Source organism: Danio rerio, chromosome 1, assembly GCF_049306965.1.
Source record: "Danio rerio strain Tuebingen ecotype United States chromosome 1, GRCz12tu, whole genome shotgun sequence".
Lineage (NCBI taxonomy): Eukaryota > Metazoa > Chordata > Actinopteri > Cypriniformes > Danionidae > Danio > Danio rerio.
The window spans coordinates 28,463,617-28,482,940 of NC_133176.1; the positions used below are offsets into that span (position 1 = coordinate 28,463,617).

Consider the following 19,324-nt stretch of genomic DNA (forward strand, 5'->3'; position numbering starts at 1 on the left):
CTTTAGACAATCTGCTCATTAATTCATACTATCGTATACCTTGTTATTGATTGTTCAGCCAAAGAAATGTTTAAACAGGGAATTATAAATAAATAAAATCTCAGAGAAAAAACTCACAACTATGGGTTGTGATAATTAGATACAATTAGATTAAATCGCACATGACCTATTGATCAGATTCCAAGTCTGTTTTTAGCAGACCTATTTTCATTCACATTCAATAATGCTCATTATATCCAATGCAACAATTGTTTTATCCTCACCAATTAGATACAATTTCAGAGCATTTGTTAAATCTCAAAATGCATGGAATATAACTCCCAATACATAAATTAAAATATAATACCCTTTATTATTATTTTTATTATTATTATTATTAATAATAATATAATAATAATAAATAACAACAAAATACTATTAAAACAACATATAGTAAAAGTTAATAATTTATCATGATTACACAGGTAATCATTTTTAATATCTGCAAAAAAACTAAATTAGTTGAAATTTTTTAAATTGAGTAAATTAAATATAGAAAACAAATTATCATACCTGCACCATAATGCAGGGTTCCACACAATTCATTTAGGTTTTGTTTTAACACAAATCAATTAATTTAACTTAACAAATGTAAATTGATTGAACAAAAATCTCAAGAAATTTGTTGTTTCAGCTCATTTCAAATAGGTAATTTGAACAAGCAGCAAAAACATTTTTTAAGTGTATAATTTCTTCAATCTAACAGATTATAGATGACATTCATAATACACCATGTATAAAAACCATACACAATAATAATAATAAGAAGAATAACAACAACAACAGTAGTTAACACAATGCTCTATTTTTCTAAATGCATTTGATAAAGCTCAAAAAGGAGAAACATTCAATAATTGATGTCATATAGTCAATCCAATGATTTGTAAATGTAATCTATAAAACATAAATACAGAACATAACACTGCTATTGTGACCCTGAACCACAAAACCATTAGTGTCATTAGTTCTCAATATTTTTTTCTAATTAAATAAGCTTTCCATTGACTTAGTTTATGAAAATAGTTGGCCTTGATACATCTGTTTAAAAATCTAAATCTTGATGAAATCACCATTAAAGTTGCCTAAATGAAGTGCTTAGCAAAACAAGGCAAGACAAGCTTATTTATGTAGCACATTTCATACACAGTGGCAATTCAAAGTGCTTTACATAAACAAGAATAAAAAGACAAGTATAAGAAAATAAAAAACTAATAATAACAATGATTAAAAACAGATTAAATGTGTTAGTTTATTAAAAAGCAATGCACATTAGGCTACTAAACAAATAATATATATAAAATATATATTGACAAATCAATTTAATTCTTTACTTAATATTCAACTGGTAGGCTATTTGGCGTAAACGAAAAATCCTTCTGACCTATTGCCAAAAATATATCCGAGCAAGATAATACATAATTAATAATTAATCAATCAATGAACTTTCTTGAAGTTATTGTGGTGAATGAGCCCATGCGTTTGCGAACGCAATTTACGGACACGTGTCATAACCAGAATCTCAAAAAAAAAAAAAAAAAAAATTGGATGTGTGTGATATTATTGAGACAGGACACAAGAGAATAAGTAACAAAATGAAAACAAGCTCCATAAAACGATTTGCATACACAAATCAAAGCGAGACAGGAGTTTGAGCAGGAGCAACGATATGCTATTTCAACAGCAGCTACTTTCATATGTGCTTCTAGCCGAGAGAGATTATTGATCTAGGTCGAGCTGCACCTCTTTGTTCGCCAAGCTTACCCAGATGTGTTGTCTTACATATTAAATATATTCCTGTCACCCAGACGCACTTCAAACAGATGAATGCCAACATGTTTAGCTTCAGTTGTCAAATCTGACCTCTCAGTCATTTCATGGGAGCAGTGATTCGGCTCTGACCTGTGATGGACCTGTTCCAGTAATGCTGCAGGAGACCTCAGTTCGCTCACTTATTGATTTTGGAAAAGGGGAGGGGGGGTGGAGGTTCATGGGTTGAGGCTCCAGCAGCCCCTCATCATCACTCCCAACAGCCCCTGTGGCACCCAGAAACCCACAGCGGGAGGTGAACCCCTGCTCTCCGAGGAACCTGCCAACACTATCAAAAAGAAGAAAAGCAGAGATTAAGGCTGTAGAAAGACAATAAAAAAGCTGAGCGAATGAATGTGTAAGAGAAAGATAAAATGATAAGAGGAACAAAGGCACGAAGGAAAGAGAAAATCCTAGCGTTTAGAAGTCCTGATCAGTCTCCCCCCTAAGGTGCATTTCTTAATGAGACGTTCACAAGAGAGACGGAAAGCTTTCGTTTTCTCTCCCTTTCCCTCTCTTTTTTGCTTTTAAAACGCAAATTATTACACGACACATTTTAGTCCGTGAATTGAACGCTTCTTTCGGAGCTCATGTTCGGTGGGTGGCTGAGGAAGGCCATGTTAATTAAACCTCGGGGAGTTTTGCGCATTTGAATGTCACAGAAATAGCGGATGGTGCGGGAACGCAAACATGTTGACTATGCAGTTTGCATTAGGGCAAAAGACATCAAGTTGGTGCTAATTTGCGTGCAGCTATTCCTGTGTGGCGCCGCGCCAGTCTTCTCTGTAGCGTTTCCCCCACTGTAAGTTATTAATGTTTGTCATTAGACACATTATGCTTGAGGACAGTGACTGGAAACCAGCACATTTATATGGGACAAATATTTACAATAGCATGCTCTCGAGTATTCCGAGAAGAAAGGAACCAAACTACATTAACGCATGGTAATTAACCACAAGGGCCCCCAGATCCAGGGTGGCAGATAAATTGGTCCCTGAGATGCTTAGGACAGTCTTGAGCTAATCCTTCATTACAAAAAGATAAATGCAAACGACATCATTAGCATAAAACTGATTAGATAAAATTCTTATGGTTCTTTTTTGAACGGATGGCCTTACAAGGCTTCTAATATTATGCAAAAGGCAAAAGAGTGAATAACAATGGAAAACGTCAAATCATTGCATCTAAAATATAAGGAAACTTTAGACTTTTTTATAAGGTCATCAAAAATCAATAGTATAAAAATATTTGTGAAAGGACATGAGTATCAGACAGACTTTAATATATCCTAGTGATGTTTCATTTTAAAATAACATTTCAATAAAGTTTTGTAAAAAGCACAACATATACGGTATACATGCTCTCTTTTAAATTAATATTTCCTATAAGATGCTATACAATATTATATCTGTGCATATTAGTTAGTACTGAAGCCAAATCTGGGACTAATCAAACAAAACAGCTTACAACAATGGTTCAAATATTAGTACAACCAAATGTATATGTTAGGGGAAAATATTTAATAACAATAAAAAATAAAAATTAGAAGAAACATTTATAAAATTTAGCTGACATGATATAGTGTGTAATTTTTCGTGCACAATTTCACTTGCATCTAAATGCATTATCCTTCTATTTCTAAAGATGTTCAGTGAATAATAAAATATTACTATTTAGTTTAGTAAATGCATTTTGTTTAAAACCACCAAAAAATATGATTTATATTCAATGAGACATGGATACAAATATTATTTTTAAAATGGGGTGTACTCATTTATGCTGAGTGCTTTATGTATACACACACAAATACAGAAAATATAAAAATATATACAATAAAGCTGGCGTCAGAATTATTAGCCCCCCTAAATTATTTCTTTTTAACGAAGAGATTTTTTCAACACATTTCTAAAAATAATAGTTTTAATAACTTATTTCTAATAACTGATTTATTTTATGACTTTGCTATGATGACACCACATAACATTTTACTAGTTATTTTTCATGACACTTCTAAGCTTTTGTATAACAATGGTTTGTTCTGAAGACGATTGAAAAAATATAGCTTAAAGGTGCGAATAATATTGACCTTAAAATAGTTTAAAAAAAAAATAAAAACTTATTCTCGCCGAAACAAAACAAATAAGACTTTCTCCAGAAGAAAAATTATTATTAGACATACTGTGAAAATTTATTTGCGCAATGCACGTAATCTTTGCAATTGAAATTTGTTTTAATGTGCTGGTGCTATACCTCTACACTACCTTAAAGCTGTATATATTGTGTATATTTGACAATACATCCCTTGTGTACTACCTGCATGGTGACCAAACTCTTATTTCAATAGACATAACTTTTTAATAAAACTGTTTTGTTTAAATGGACCACAAACCACTGGATGTACTTACTGAGAAATAGATAAAAATATTTATTTTTAAAAGGGAGTGTACTCATTTAGCTAAGCCCTGTGAATACACACATGCAAGTTCAGACAAAGTATATTGTTTCATCTTTACATACATTGTATACATTTTATATGCCACCCTATTTTGAAAATTAGAAATTAGACTTTTTTCCATTAACACTTTGGAATAAGGTATCCTTAATAAACAGGTAATACACTGAACCAATGGAATGATCAATATAGAGAATAAATCTTTTTTTTTATCATAGTTCATAATATAATTGTTCATTGCTCATGCTAGTTATGTGTATTTATTTTATCAGATCAAATTATTGGCTTAAAATGAAACCTTAAATCATAAAGCATTACCAAAGTAACACGGCAAATTGTATTTGTTTTGGACAGCTTATTGGGATGCATTAAGAATATAGCAATCACAAAAGAAAGAGACTTGCAATATTTTGTGACAGGAATCAACACTTTTATTAAAAAAAACTTTCAAACTTAAGAGTAAGACTTCTATGCTAATTGTGCAACTTCAGCCTTGATCGTGTGAAGTGGGACAATTGCTGGGGAAACATAGTGATGTGCGATTATGCTTTCATGCTAATGTGTCTAAAATATTCTTCATGTGCAAGTCAGGTCAAAACATCAAGCGCACAATAATTTACACAGAGCTAAAATAGCAGATCAAATAAACGAACAAACAAACAAGCAGTAACCTCTCCAAAACGTGGTACTCAATTTAAAACAGTGGTTTGCGCCATCAGTGAATTAAGTGCTTTTCAAGTCATGTATCATCTGCCAAATAAAAAAAGAAAAGGCAAAGAAAATCAATGATTTTTTTTTGTATTTTTGATGGGAATCACAATAAGAACTTTGGTCCATTTCATTTCCGGTAGAGTAGTTTGTGTGAGGCACAGGACTACAAGAGGGTAGAAGCAGAAACGGGTGGAGTTGTGCATAGACAAGGGGTCTCCGCTGCCATGCAGGGCACACTCCATCTTACAGAAGTATTACCGTCTCTTGCTCCCTTTCTGTCTTTTTTTTTTTCCTCTGGTCAGGCGTTTTTGCTGACTGCAGCTGTAAGTGCAGCCAGTTCCTCTGTCAGCACTTTGCCCTCCTTCATCTTCACCAGCATGGCGTCCATCAGCAGGCCTGCAGAGGGGATCTAGGGAGAGAGAAAGAGAGAGAGAGAGAGGGAGAGGGGGAAAGGAAAGAAAAGCTGTCAAAAAGTAGAGAGAGGCTTTTTTCCTTTGTGTTTTTTGACACCAGACAGCTTCTCCGGGGTGTCTTTGGCTTTGATGACGACTCTAACCTGTGATGAAACTCCAGACTTCACTCTGATTAATTATGACAAGGAACAAATTCAAGGAACAGGTCACGACGGCTTTTGTTTTTGTGGGGAACAACACACATCCTCAAAAAGTAAATGGGATTATTCTGAGATCTGATTTGCTGCCGTGCCACTCACAGCCTGCCACTACTCCTGGCAGTGTTGAACCGGCGGCGTGAGCGCCAAACATATACTCTGACTAGGCTTTCTTCTTCCCCTCAAAACCTTCTCAAGGACTCAAAGGCTGGTAATTAGCATTGGGGATCAAAGGCCTGCATCATCCATAAATATTGAATTAAACTTTTCGAAAAAGACACACAGTAACATGCATTTTTTATACTCTTCATTGAGCGACTCTGCGCAGAAAAATAAATGGTCTTAACTCCGGGAGAATCCAGCGTGTCAGATTGAAAAGAGAGACGTGTAAGCGCAAGTGCAAGGGAGATGCATCACAAATGAAGAGGAAAGAAAGTCAGAGGGAGAAAAGTGTGCGTCTCATTAGGGAGAGAGGGAGCAGTACTTTCCCCTGGGGCAGGTAGACTGGCGTAGAAGCTGGTCTCAGTGCTGACTTCATCAAAAGCGCTGCTAAACTTCAACTACAGAGGAAATGGCTGCAGGGGTTATGGCAGTGGAATGTAATATTATTTAATTACTCTTAAAACTGTAGCAGCGTTTATGGCACTACGCTGGCATCTGATGCCACGCTAGGCTGGGAGGCCTAAGTCCCATCTTGGCTGCGCTCGCTCAAAGAGGCCCACGGGGACGGCAGGCTCCGTCATTATCATGTAACAGCTGCTTTAGCAGGTAATCTCCTCCCTTTGGACTGCCCTGGTGAGCTGTTCACTATTCAGCGAAGCTCTCTTTTGGGCTGCGTTTTCATTAACACGCCCAGGAGTTGATTCGGAATCGACTGGCCTGGCCCGAGGAGAAACCTGCAACAATATGAAGGTGTTTTATAGTCCAATTAAGTGACGCTGTTTTCATAGAGTGTGAAGGCGCCTGGGGCGAAGCTACAGGCTCAGTCACAATACACTCTGAGCTTCATCCCACTAAGACACACACCCACAGATACTCTCTCTAAATGGACTGAGCAGACTCCTTTTGTTACTGGCATTAAGAGTTTCTTTTGAGGGGTAAAATTTGCTTAAAATCACCCACCTTTTGGTGAAGTGTCGCTACAGGTTGAGCTAAAAATATATGCAAAAAATGCCATTGCTTACTTTTTTCCGTGAGTGCAGAACAAATAATGAAATCTGCTTTGTTGACAGGCAACACTTCTGATTCCACTTCCATGCGTTCTGACAAACTCTTCCTCATCTAGGCCACCATGGAGCACGGATAAAAAACAAACATTTCTGATCTTTGATCTTCACAAAATTAATTTGAAATCAAAATTATTGAACGTGGGAATAACGATGAGGAAAAAAAAAAAAAAAAAACACCCAAGACCTACTAAAGTCTGCATTTGATTAGAAGATAATGAATGTGTCACATGTGGGAAAACAAGAGATCAGGTAAGAAAATCAAGCGTAACACCAATCTATTCTTCTGTGCCAGTAATTACCCACCCTGCAATGCCTCTCTTCTCCATTCTCCCTTTCAGGCCACAGGAGACCTATATGAAAGGGAATTGGACACTTGGGGCAACAGATACTTGTAATTAAAACTCCTTTTTTAAATGTTGTTTCTTACATCGTCAGGTCTATACAACCTGAGCCGGTAGATCTGACCTAAATACACTGTAGAATAAATATGGAGCACTTCCTAAGTCTTTGTTCCCTTTCTCTCTCATTAGGAACTGATGGAGGGGAGGGAGCAGAATGAGGATCAAACAATAGCATCACGCTCTGAGTAAAGTGGTCTGTTGACGATGCTGTCATGTTAAGTTCACTGGTGCTTGACATCGCTGATGAATGCATATAGAGTGATGGTCATTGTGTGGCATGGCGGTCGATAATGAACAAAAGGCAAATATCTATAAAAGTTTAAAAGCTATGTGCATTTTTATACGATTAAAGGTTAACTCCACGAAGTCGGACAGACATATGTATTTATTCACAAAATTATCCATTTAGAAATATGCCCCCCTTTAAATGTTTTTTCCATTTTTAAATTTGAGGATATATATATATATATATATATATATATATACTGTCTTATGGAGAAATATATAAATATACCCCCCCCCCCCCCCCCCCAAAAAAAAATTCTACAGAACAAACCATTGTTATACAATAACTTGCCGAACTACCCTAACCCGCCTAGTTAACCTAATGAACCAAGTTAAGCCTTTAAATGTAACTTTAAGCTCTATAAAAGTGTCTTGAAAAATATCTAGTCAAATATTATTTACTGTCATAATGGCAAAGATAAACTAAATCAGTTATTAGAAATTAGTTATTAAAACTATTACATTTGGAAATGTGTTAAAAAAATGGGAAATTGGGGAAAACATAAACAAGGTGGCTAATAATTTAGGGGGGCTAATAATTTCAACTGTACCTTTTTTCTCAAAATAGTATTAAAGTCAAGCAGTTTAGGCTTTTTTTCTTTTTTCAGTAAATCAACTAGCATTTTAAATACTGAAATGAATGCAACTAAAATAAAAATAAAATCATGTTGCAAAACGTACAAAAGTACATAAAATAAACTGTTAAAACTGAATATAAAAAGTAAATGTAAAATATGAGCAATATGAACTGTATTGTTAAATGTGAGAAACTGATGCTTCCGTCAATATAACTCTTTTGATTCAGAATGTAAACTGTTCATCATAAACAGGTGTATTTACGTAATTAAATGTAGATTTTCTGTATCTTCTACATTTTTTCCAAAATGTACAGTTGAAGTCAGAATTATTAGCCCCCCTGAATTATTAGAATCTTAATGTTTATTTTTCCCCCCAATATATGTTTGATGGAGAGAAGATTTTTTTTAACACATTTCTAAACATAATAGTTTTAATACCTCATTTCTAATACCTGATTTATTTGATCTCTGCCATGATGACAGTAAATAATATTTGACTAGATATTTTTCAAGACACTTCTATACAGCTTAAAGTCAGATTTAAGGTTTATTAGGTTAACTAGGCAGGTTAGGGTAATTAGGCCTTAAATAGTCTGTAGACTATTAAAAAAAAAAAAACTAGCTTTAAGGGGCTAATAATGTTGACCTTAAATGGTGTTTAAAAAATTAACAACTGCTTTTATTCTAGCTGAAATAAAACAAATAAGACTTTCTTAGGAAGAAGAAATATTATCAGACATGCTGTGAAAATGCATTTTTTAAACAAATTCTTGCTCTGTTAAACATCATTTGGGAAATATATATATATATATATATATATATATATATATATATATATATATATATATATATATATATATATATATATATATATATATAAAAATTAAAATCGTTGGGGGGGGGTGCTAATAATTCTGACTTCAACTGTATTTGTTGTACAACGTAAATAAGCAAAACAAATTTGCTGTCGATTGACTGCAATAAATCAAGAAAATTAAACAAGTGGATTTCAAAAACTGATTTTTTTTTGCACTTCAGCAATTAAACCGACACATTCCCTCAGCAGGCAGTGGGATAATATTTCACACATATACTGTACCTTCAGTCAGTCTCAGCTCAAGCCTAAAAGAGCAGAAATATTACAGTCAAAATTTGGACATTCTGCTGGTGGTGAAGTGATATGAGGGCGAAGGAGGGGCCATGATTTCTGAAATGACTGCGTGCTGTCAGGCCGAGATGAATGTGCTTGATAAATGACTAGAGGCAGGGTGGTTCAGTTCATTAGCTCTAACAGTCATTTCCATCTCTTCATAAAGGCCGTGGTGTTATAATTTACCTCTAGTCAATAATTAGGAATCCACAAATAAACGCAAGCAATTAAATGTCTACTGCTACTGGGCGAAGGGGGTCCCTAGGCTGGATGAGGGTTTGCGGGTGGACACTCAGCATAGGATGGGTTATTCACGGCCTGACACGTTAAGCCCGCAGGGAGCACTGTGGACTAAATGCTTATAGGTCGGTGATGTTATTCCCAGGTTGTGACCCTCAAGTGAGGAAATGTTGTCTCATTAAGAGAGAAGGGAATGAGTTTAGAGGTGCTTGGAGCACGTCGCGGCAAGAAAAGGGGAAATAAAAAGCCAGATATCCAAAGAGAGAGAGATAGAGAGAGAGAGATATGTTCATTAATGTTATTTGAAGCCAGCAAAGCGGAAACTCGCTGTGGCAAAGGCAACAGATCAGAAGCAACAGCCCGTAAGCTTTTGTGTGATTTCCTTTCCTGTGCGACTCAGACAGGCAGATAAAATGACATGAGAGTGAAAGGCACCTCTTCAAAACGCGCACACCGAGTCTCAACATTATTCTGACATGCATGAGCTTGTTACGTTGACATGTGGCACTGGAGTGATGGTTGGGCTATTGACAGGGCCACAGCAGTAATAAGAAGTCGTCACACTGGTACCGCCATTAGTGGCAGACAGTGACAGCTCACGCTACACACCGAGACTGACAGGCGAGAGAAAAGACCTTGCTTAGGTAGCACGCACACACATATATTACCATTCCAGGTTTTACACATAAATAAAATGGATACGCTGGTGGATTCGGACCATCCAACATACGAAGATCAAACAACATAGGCTCTTTGGAAAAACGTGCTTCTGCTTCGATTTGTGCTTCAAGCTGCCAAAATCTACCTACGTTTCACTGCAGTTTCCGGTTGAAACGAACACTAGAGGGCATTGAAATATCAGCCATTTCTATTACTTTGACACTCATTATGATTTGCAGCAATTAGCAATTATAATTAGTATTTCACCACAGTGTATGCTTTGTAAACTCATTGCACAATTTCATTACACTAACAGCTCTGTATAGTTTTACTGGCAAAATAAACTTCCTCGGTTTAGAATTGTAATGAATACAAGTTCTGTAAAACATGATTCGTCATAAAAAAAGTGCAATGACTTAAGCAAATATTTGAATGTTATGGATAATTTTTAGTGTATGCAGAGGGTAAAAATGAATGCTCATCATGCAAGTAAAAATTAGCACTGGAAAGTATATGAAAGAGCATTATTTGCCACTCTTCTTTTTTAAAAATGAATTCTAACAATCTGCAAAATTGTTAGTCTCCAAATGTGATATGATTTACAGATTTCTGTTTTTTTGTTTTATTGTGAGCAGCTCTTAATTATAGTGATTTTAGTATCTCTGAGCGGATTGGTCTACTGTAAATGCTGCTTCCCACAAACTGCATTTCTGCAAGATGCAGGGAGAACATGCAAACTCCACACAGAAATGCCAACTGAGCAAAGGCTCGAATCAGCGACCCAGCGACATTCTTGCTGTGAGGCGACAGCACTACCTACTGCGCCACTGTGTTGCCCTAAAATTGCAACATGTCCCATTCCAACAGATTTTAAATCTGTCGCCAACAAAAAAGAAGTTTCCCTGTGGTTTTAGGTCAAAATAAAAGCTCTATGATTTAAAATTTAAAAGCAAAGAAAACATTAATTTTAAAATTGTATTGTAAATTTTGTATTATTATTATTTGTAAATAAATGAAAATTCTTATAAAATAATTATCATTTCATATGTATTACAGTGATTTATTTATTGGTTTAAATTATAATTAAATTAAATTAATTACAGTTAAAGTCAGATATATTAGCCCCTGTTTATTTTTTTCCTCAAATTCTGTTAAACGGAGAAAAGACATTTAATGGAGAAACACATTTCTAAACATAATAGTTTTAATAACTCATTTCTAATAACTGATTTATTTTATCTTTGCCATGATGACAGTAGGTAAAATTAGACTAGATATTTTTCAAAACACTTCTATACAGCTTAGAGTGACATTTAAAGGCTTAACTAGGTTAATTAGGTTAACTAGGCAGGTTAGTGTAATTTGGCAAGTTATTGTATAGCTATGGTTTGTTTTGTAGACTATCAAAAAAAAAATAGCTTAAAGGGGTTAATAATTTTGACCTTAAAATATTTTTAAAAACTTAAAAACTGCTTTTATTCTAGCGGAAATAAAACAAATAAGACTTTTAAAATCTATTATCAGACATACTGTGAAAATTTCCTTGGTCTGTTAACCATAATTTGGGAAATATTCAAAAAAGAAAAAAAATTCAAAGGGGGTTTAATCATTCTGATTTCAACTGTAAATTTCCTCTATATGTTCCAGTTGCTCTTTATTGAAGCCATTTCATGGCAGGTAAATTATTTTAAGGGCACTACATTTTCAGCAGTTATAAGCAGGTGTGGAAAAATGTTTGTTTAAGGCCACGCGTTATTGTGAAAAAATTGTATCGCATCAATCAATTACGAAAATGTTCTTTCCTGATCTGATGTGTTCAGCAAACAATGTAATAAATCAATGATACACATTCTTCTGTTTTGGTAAAGAGACACAATTTTTTAAAAAAGAGACACGTTTTACACTTTGAACGTGTTGAGAAAAAAGGAGACACAAAATATCACTTTGTAGAAAAAACGACACGGGCATGTTTTTTTTTTTTTCAATGAGCCTGCTTGAGATGAAAACATGCAAGTACAACATAAACAAATCACAACATTGACCTAGTGGTCTGTGTCTTCTTCCCCCCCGTAAAAAAAGAGAACATAAAAAAGCTCACCTGCCAATAAACTCGCTTGATCACAAGTCAGAGGAAGAGCCACCCTCCCTGCGGAGCGCGTTAGGAGACGGAGGGTGGAAAAAAACCAGAGCATGAGCATGTTGAAAGAAAAGAAAAACTAACGCGCGGGTCACTGTGTCGGTGTCAGTGCAGCTCTCTGGGGACTCAGACTGGTCTCAGCCTTGTCATACAGTGAGCAGTTGTGTCGGCCGAGCCGAGAAAACGTCGATAGCAACTTGCCTGTGAAGAGTCTCCTGCGGGCCGCTGCTCTGTTTGTGTGTATGTGTATGTATGTGAGTGTGTCAATAGCAGCCTGCTGGTGGAGAGTCTCTAGTGAAGCTTGGCTCAATCTCCCTGCATCGACAGACCTGCCAGATCAATACTTGGCCCACCACTAACAAGCTGCTTCGGGGTCTCACAGCCCAACAGAGGAAGCAAGAGAAGGGGAGAGAGAGAAAGAGAGATAGAGAGACTGAGCTGCCTGATGGCAGTCTTCAGAGTCCTCTAAAGTGTCCAGCGGCGAGAGGAAGAGATGTGCAGGCCGGGGATAGACAGGTCACACAGGTCAAAGGTCAAAGCCACTAGCGCTGCAGTGACACGCCAGAGCCGCTGAATAATACTAAATGCATGTTTCAGGCCAAACACACACACACACACAGAGTCAGAACAGAAATCATGCATTCTTTAATGATCTCCTACATATTGTTGCTAAGAGATTTAATTTTATTCAGAACAAACAAATACTGCATGTAAAAAAAGGCTAAGGTTTGAAACTCGTGAGCTAATTCAGTCGATCTTAATGAACAACACCAATCTTTGCTGTCAACTAGATTTTAAATCTTTAAAACAATGCTTTCATAGTGAGCCTCTGACAATGCCAGTGTGTTGATTTTGATTTTCTCTTTCACTAGAGATGAACCAGTGAGTTTTGAGCTGTGGGTCATGTCATGTCTTTGGAGTTGCTGCAAATACACGCATCAGAACATTTGGTGGTGCTCATGCACTAAAAACTGGACACTGGAGCACACTGCAAAGTGAGCCCGAGCCTGAAAATTACTCCAAATGAAATGTGTGCAGTTGGTTTTTACACTACACACATAACCTATAATTAATGAATATTACTCAAATATTTATGGATTCTTTTGTCTGCATTCTGCTCATATTTACACTTACCTGCATAAAATTACTCCATTCTTGCACTACCATTTTTGTGTGTTTTTTTATTTGCACTTTAGGGTAATATGTTTTGTTTATAAACATTTATATATGTATAAAAATAATTAATTTTAAATAATTATTGATATTTCATTTTTAAGATAAAGAAAAAAAAACATGATTCGTTTGGGCTATACTGATTTAAAAAACATCAATCTGCAAATTTAAGAATAGGGACTAAGGTAAATTTCTGCAGCATTCTTCTCACTCGCTTTATATAAACATATATATATATATATATATATATATATATATATATATATATATATATATATATATATATATATATATATATAAAATCTTTGTACAGTATTTATATCAAAAGTCAAAACTAATTATACAAATAATAAATACACATTAAATAAAACTAATTCAGATATTATTTAGGAACCCTTTTACACCTTTCGTGAATACATTTCATGACTTAAGCCGTGCATCACATCTGTTATTTTGTATGAATTTATCTATTTGTAAATATTATTGCTGAAATTACAGTCCGGATCTTGCTTCTTATAATTCTGTCCTTCTGATAGCCAGATGGCAGAGCAGCTGAAACATGCGCACCATCCATTGTACTGTGATTTCTGTTTCTGTTCAGCCTGACGAATATAGAGCAGTGAATAGACCGTTCATCTATGATTTGTTCCGCTTTTTCACAGTGTAAAAGGCCGTAAAAGATTAATACGTTTATTTTAAACTCTGAAGGATATATTTCAAAAAAGGTCAATTGCACTAAATCTACCACTTTAACAAAATGATGAATATTGATCAATTACGAACGCTAAAAATGAACAAAAATATGTTGAATTGCTAATGAAAACAAACCTGCTGCTGAAGGATGTGCTGAACATGTTCAGTCCAATCTGTGTCTGGCCCACGACCCACAAACGCCTCCTCACACTGCGAATCATAAAACATGGCCGGAAATGCTGTTAAAAGCCATAAAGAAAATACTAAACTTCTTTCGTGTGGGTGTGTAAGAGTGCCACGGTGTCACCGGATGAACCTAAAAGCAGTTCAGCTTAAACATTTGTAAATGTAAAATAAAAAAAGGAATAAAAAAGCACATTAAATATGCATCATTTTGACAGGTCTGATCAGGATATTTACATATACAAATGATTTAAACATTTATAGCAGCAGCAATAATAATAATAATAAAAAAAATAATAATAAAATAATACATTGATTTTAAAAATACACTTTTTGGTTTGTTTATCACTTTTCCTTGTAATTCCTATTTGCGACTAATTATTAGTCACTAAGTTTTGTTTCCCACGAGTGAATACTGACCTCATCTGTATCCAGCATGTCCACCAGGTCTGTTTCTGACATGTTGAGGATTGATGCAGCTTTCACCAGTGAGCACTTGGACATTTTGTTTCCTTCTTTTGTACTCTTTTTCTTCCTCCTCAAACGAGCTTTAATGTCCTGCACATCCTGTGCCAATTCATTAGCCAGAGCCTTAAAAAAAAGAAAGAAAGAACATATATAAAAGCATATAGTGTGTTACAGTACCATCTACACACAGGCGTAATGAACGTGGTGTGATCAACCGCTCGATTTTCAGCGTTCGGGATGATTTGGTCGAATTGGGACGCCTGAATGCTCTTGACTTTTGATGCAAGACGCACTTAAATTTCGAAGGCTCTCGTGTTGATTTGGAGAGGAATTGCACTTTAGAGACGACGAGCTGCTAAAAAACACACACTTTGATTTATTTCTCTTTTTGTTGTTGTATGGCACATATTATAAAAGATGCTCTCAGATGAATGTAAATAATGAGGAGACGAGAGGCTCTTAAAATGGCGGTGGGGAACATCGGGTCTTTTTCTTTGTTGCGCCCGTTGAGGGGCGAGCTAAATGGGAGTTGTTGCTAAATACTGAGAGACAATTAAATGTTAAAGCTGCCACTGTACATGAGAAAGTCAATAAAGTGAGCTCCCCTTTGTTTCATTTTCAGCTTATTGATCGTAGCAATAATCTCTTGTATCATTCCCCATAAGCCTTGTGAAAACCTGACCTTGGAATGGACAGTCTGTGTGTGTGTGTGTGTGTGTGATTCCAGCATGGTCCCGGTAAACCCACAGAAGTATAAGTGAGAGCAATCACACGCAGTTGATCAGAGCGCAGTTCTTTGGGGCATGCTCCATTTCCCACATCTCCCCATCACCGTTATTTGTTTCATAAAGCCTTCATCATAAATACTTCAAATGGATCTTCATTATATTTCAGGGGATGCTACTGAATTACATAAAGGCTCGTCTCAGGTCCACACGTTCACATACTATGAATGTGAAGTGATGCCATTCGGCGCTAAAGCAATTAAACTAGCAAATGTCTCTATCAGGTGTGAACTCTAAAAACAATCATTTATGTTCATCAGGGGAGAGCACAAAAAATCAGCGTGCTTCAAAGCAGAGGTGGCTTAGCCAAATGAATTTAAAGGTGCAGTTTGCTGCCAAAAAACAAGCACTCTTTGACCTTGACATACAGTCATAAAAATGTTTTTCGCTTATTTTTGTCGTCCTTTTTCATTCTCATTTGTAAGAAAAAAAAGAAGCTTAGCTTGCTTCATTCTTTTAGAATATAATATCTTTTATTGCAAGAACCACAAAAAAATGTAAGTGGTGCAAAATGTTTTTTTATTTGATTTGACTTTTTTCTTGCCTGAAATTAATAAGATAAGACAAATAGACAACAATCTGAAAGAGAACAGCGAACAAATTCTCTCTAATGTTGTCTTCTGAGTTCTCATACAATTTTAGTTAAAGGGGAGAGTTGTGCCCTTGTCAAAACAATAAATTCACTGGATTTTATACTGAATCACTTGATGAAATAATGCATCTCTTCTTTCATTGGACAACTATTTTGGCATTCCAAAAACCATTTTAAAAACAATCTTGTATGTCCTGGTTATATCGGTACCTTGGAATTATAAGGTTCTATCTGCGTTCTGAATGATTTTGAGATACTGACCTTAAAACTTTTTGTATTCCATATAGCAAACAGTATGTGTGTAACAGTTCTCTTTCATACATTAACATAACAGGGACCCTAAATGTACGCTCAATGTACATTATCAAAATTCTCATAAACTTGCAAGATGGGGGAAAATAAACAGGTTAAATGCAGACAGAACCTTCTCATTCTAAAAAAGTCATTTTGTGCTTTGAATTATAAGCTTCTTTCTGGCAGATCATTCATTGAAGCATTACTTTTCAAGAAATGCAATCACAAAAATAAAAATTGGTGTTGTAACAATACGTTGATGCATGAGAAAGTAAACAATTTATTTAATGTTTTTGAATGACTATTTTTTTTATCTTTGCAAATTAAGCATACACGGCTGTGTTAAATATTTTGTCCAGTGCAGATGTTAATTTTATGTGATTATTATGGTCATGTTTATTGAATTTTACGCTTTATATGAACTATTGCATTATAGTTATTGATTTAAATGTCCTATAGATTAAATAAAGTATTTGCCCTTCAAGAATTCATATCAAATTTAAAAACTTTTAAAAGAAAATAGACAATGAGCAAATGAGTTTAATAAACAATGAAAAAGGTTTCACTGACTATATATCCACAAATAAAAATATTTCACATTTAATATATTATTTTATTATTCCTGTATTATTTTCAAGTTTCTGTTGCTTTTTTCAACAATGTAAAATTTAACATTTTATCTCAATGTCAAAAATGCTTCGAAATCATCAAATTTACACACATCTTTTCAGTTTAAGGTTTCTTCTTAATTTTATGTGGTCCAGCATTATTTAGTCCACTCTGATTTTGTGTTTCTTTCTGGTCTTTCCCACTGTCAACGAAGCAATTCAGTGAAATGACAAAGAAAGCTGTTCTGGTTGGTCCTCGTGCATGTATTTGAAATGCTGACTGTCTCACAGAAAGAATCTAAGAGAGCCAAGCTAGTGTTCAACTTTGTAGGTAAAACCTTTTTTGTTTTTTAAATAAAGAGTCTTAAAATGTTAACAGCATATAAGAAAACATCCCATGATGTAAATAAGTTGTCATTTAATACAAATACGCGAATAACTCAATTTTGACAAAAATGTCAGATAGAACCTTACAATACTAAGGTGACGATATGAGTTTTGAAATACATTCAGTAATAATCAGATTCATATTCAATGTCACAATTTCTTATTTTTGTATTTAAATTCCTAATTTCTTCTTGTTTGACTAAAACTTAGACCAACATAAGCATCAGACCAGCATAAACAAAATAAAAGTATTGCATAAACAAAAAAGCAATAGGAATAATTTCATTACAATAAATAATATCTTGTTATTCTTACAAATTCCATGTCAATGTGCAAAGTGAAATCTGAACGTGGTATGCAAATAATCTTTGTCAACAAGGTGAACAAATACCTGTAAAACTGAGATAAATTGGTTAACATGAACTTTCACTTTTCATTTACATACACTACATAAACATTATTAAACCTGGAACGTTCCAAATTCTCCTGAGAGATGTCCAGCTCATCAACAAACTGTCAAAAGAGTCTACGACTTTATTCAAAGCTTAATAGATATTCACTGTCACTAGTCAAAGGGTGGATTCAATTGACCTAAGCCCGGCGCACAGAAAAATCCGAAAAGAGATTAAGCGAATTTATCACATACTCTGACCGCTTCTCAAGAGCCAGCCGAGCTGCAGGAGAGTGTGATGGGGGCCAAGAGGAGAAGGGCTCTTACCCACAATCACCCGAGCCACAGGGCCAATTTACCAGTTCTCTAGCAGAGGAGAAGGATTAGAGGAGACGAGGAGAGAAAGTCCTCTTTAAATGACTTGCCTGCATTAAAGCACGCTGGATTGTATTAGAAGATAAACTAGCGAGGAAATTACCAAGAAAATAATGAAAAAAAAGAGTGCAATTTTTCACTCATGCCACCGGTTGAATAGGGAAGTACTGTAAACGTATACCAGCATCACAAAAGTAAACGAGGTGTTAATGAGCTGTCTTGATGACTTGACGTCATGCTAATCGAACATGCTGCCTAAAAGATGTCTTTATTAGTGCAATTAGAATGGAATGCTATTTGAACTGCTCATCCAGTTTTAAAACCTTACTCTTATAACACACTACGTGTTATCAATTACTCATGGCCATGTGAATTTGCATAATTCAAACAAAGCTCTCCGGTGCATCCCCAAATGGCATTATAATCATCCCAAAAGATCCCTCTTGAAGCTTCCTGACAGGATGGCATGTTCAAAGCTCATCAATCCATGACAGGGGGATGTAGGCCAGAGAGCTGGGCGTCTACAGGGACCATCATTAACACACTGGCAGGAATCAGCTACAGGTTAACTATGTTGACTATAGCAAACCACAGGCTACAAAACATGCTGTGTTTTGATGACAGATTTTTTTGCAAGGGAATTTTGGCATGGAATCAATAGTTTTTTTTCTGCAGGGTTTGCATATTGATTATACCTCATATCTAGCAACCCGTTCACGCATTCTGTTTTAGGTGATCGGATCAAAAGCGAAGGGTTGTAAATACAGGGGCAAAACACATTGTGATCTGACCACTGCGACCACATCCCTGGCTTCACTGCATTTGTAATGTAAATACTTCTCAGTCTTGATGCATTCACACGGCCCAGGCTGTGCACTCATCTTTCAACAACAATAAAAATAATAAAAAGAGACAAAAGAAATGACAGATCAATGACAGATTTCAACATGCAGAACATTTAAATTCATTGTAACAAAGTAATTAAACATGAATGCTTTAAAAATAATTTAATGAACTTCAAAATCAATTAAAATAAATTGTTCTATAAGATGAGGATAGACTCCTTCACCTTCATTT

At 35.2% G+C, this 19,324-nt stretch overlaps 1 protein-coding gene and 1 long non-coding RNA gene across 12 annotated transcripts in view; one reads left to right on the forward strand and one right to left on the reverse strand.

Moving 5' to 3' along the window:
• Window positions 1–1,263: 1,263 nt before the first annotated feature.
• cntln (centlein, centrosomal protein) overlaps window positions 1,264–19,324 on the reverse strand; it is a 188,491-nt gene continuing 170,430 nt past the window's right edge. For 6 of the 11 annotated variants that reach the window (XM_068221310.2, XM_001922094.8, XM_073951794.1 and 3 more), the window contains 3 exons: window positions 14,768–14,938; window positions 14,300–14,374; window positions 4,706–5,417 (listed from right to left, as the gene is read on the reverse strand). In XM_068221310.2, the coding sequence (XP_068077411.2) occupies window positions 5,307–5,417; window positions 14,300–14,374; window positions 14,768–14,938 (357 nt within the window). In that variant the 3' untranslated portion in view covers window positions 4,706–5,306. Of the gene's footprint in view, window positions 2,135–4,705; window positions 5,418–14,299; window positions 14,375–14,767; window positions 14,939–19,324 lie in introns of those variants that run through there. The other 5 variants (XM_073951811.1, XM_068221311.2, XM_073951805.1 and 2 more) reach the window with 1 other exon arrangement.
• LOC141385730 (uncharacterized) lies at window positions 5,147–7,612 on the forward strand. Its single transcript, XR_012406632.1, has 3 exons — window positions 5,147–7,096; window positions 7,186–7,238; window positions 7,378–7,612. It is a non-coding gene; the product is annotated as an uncharacterized lncRNA (long non-coding RNA).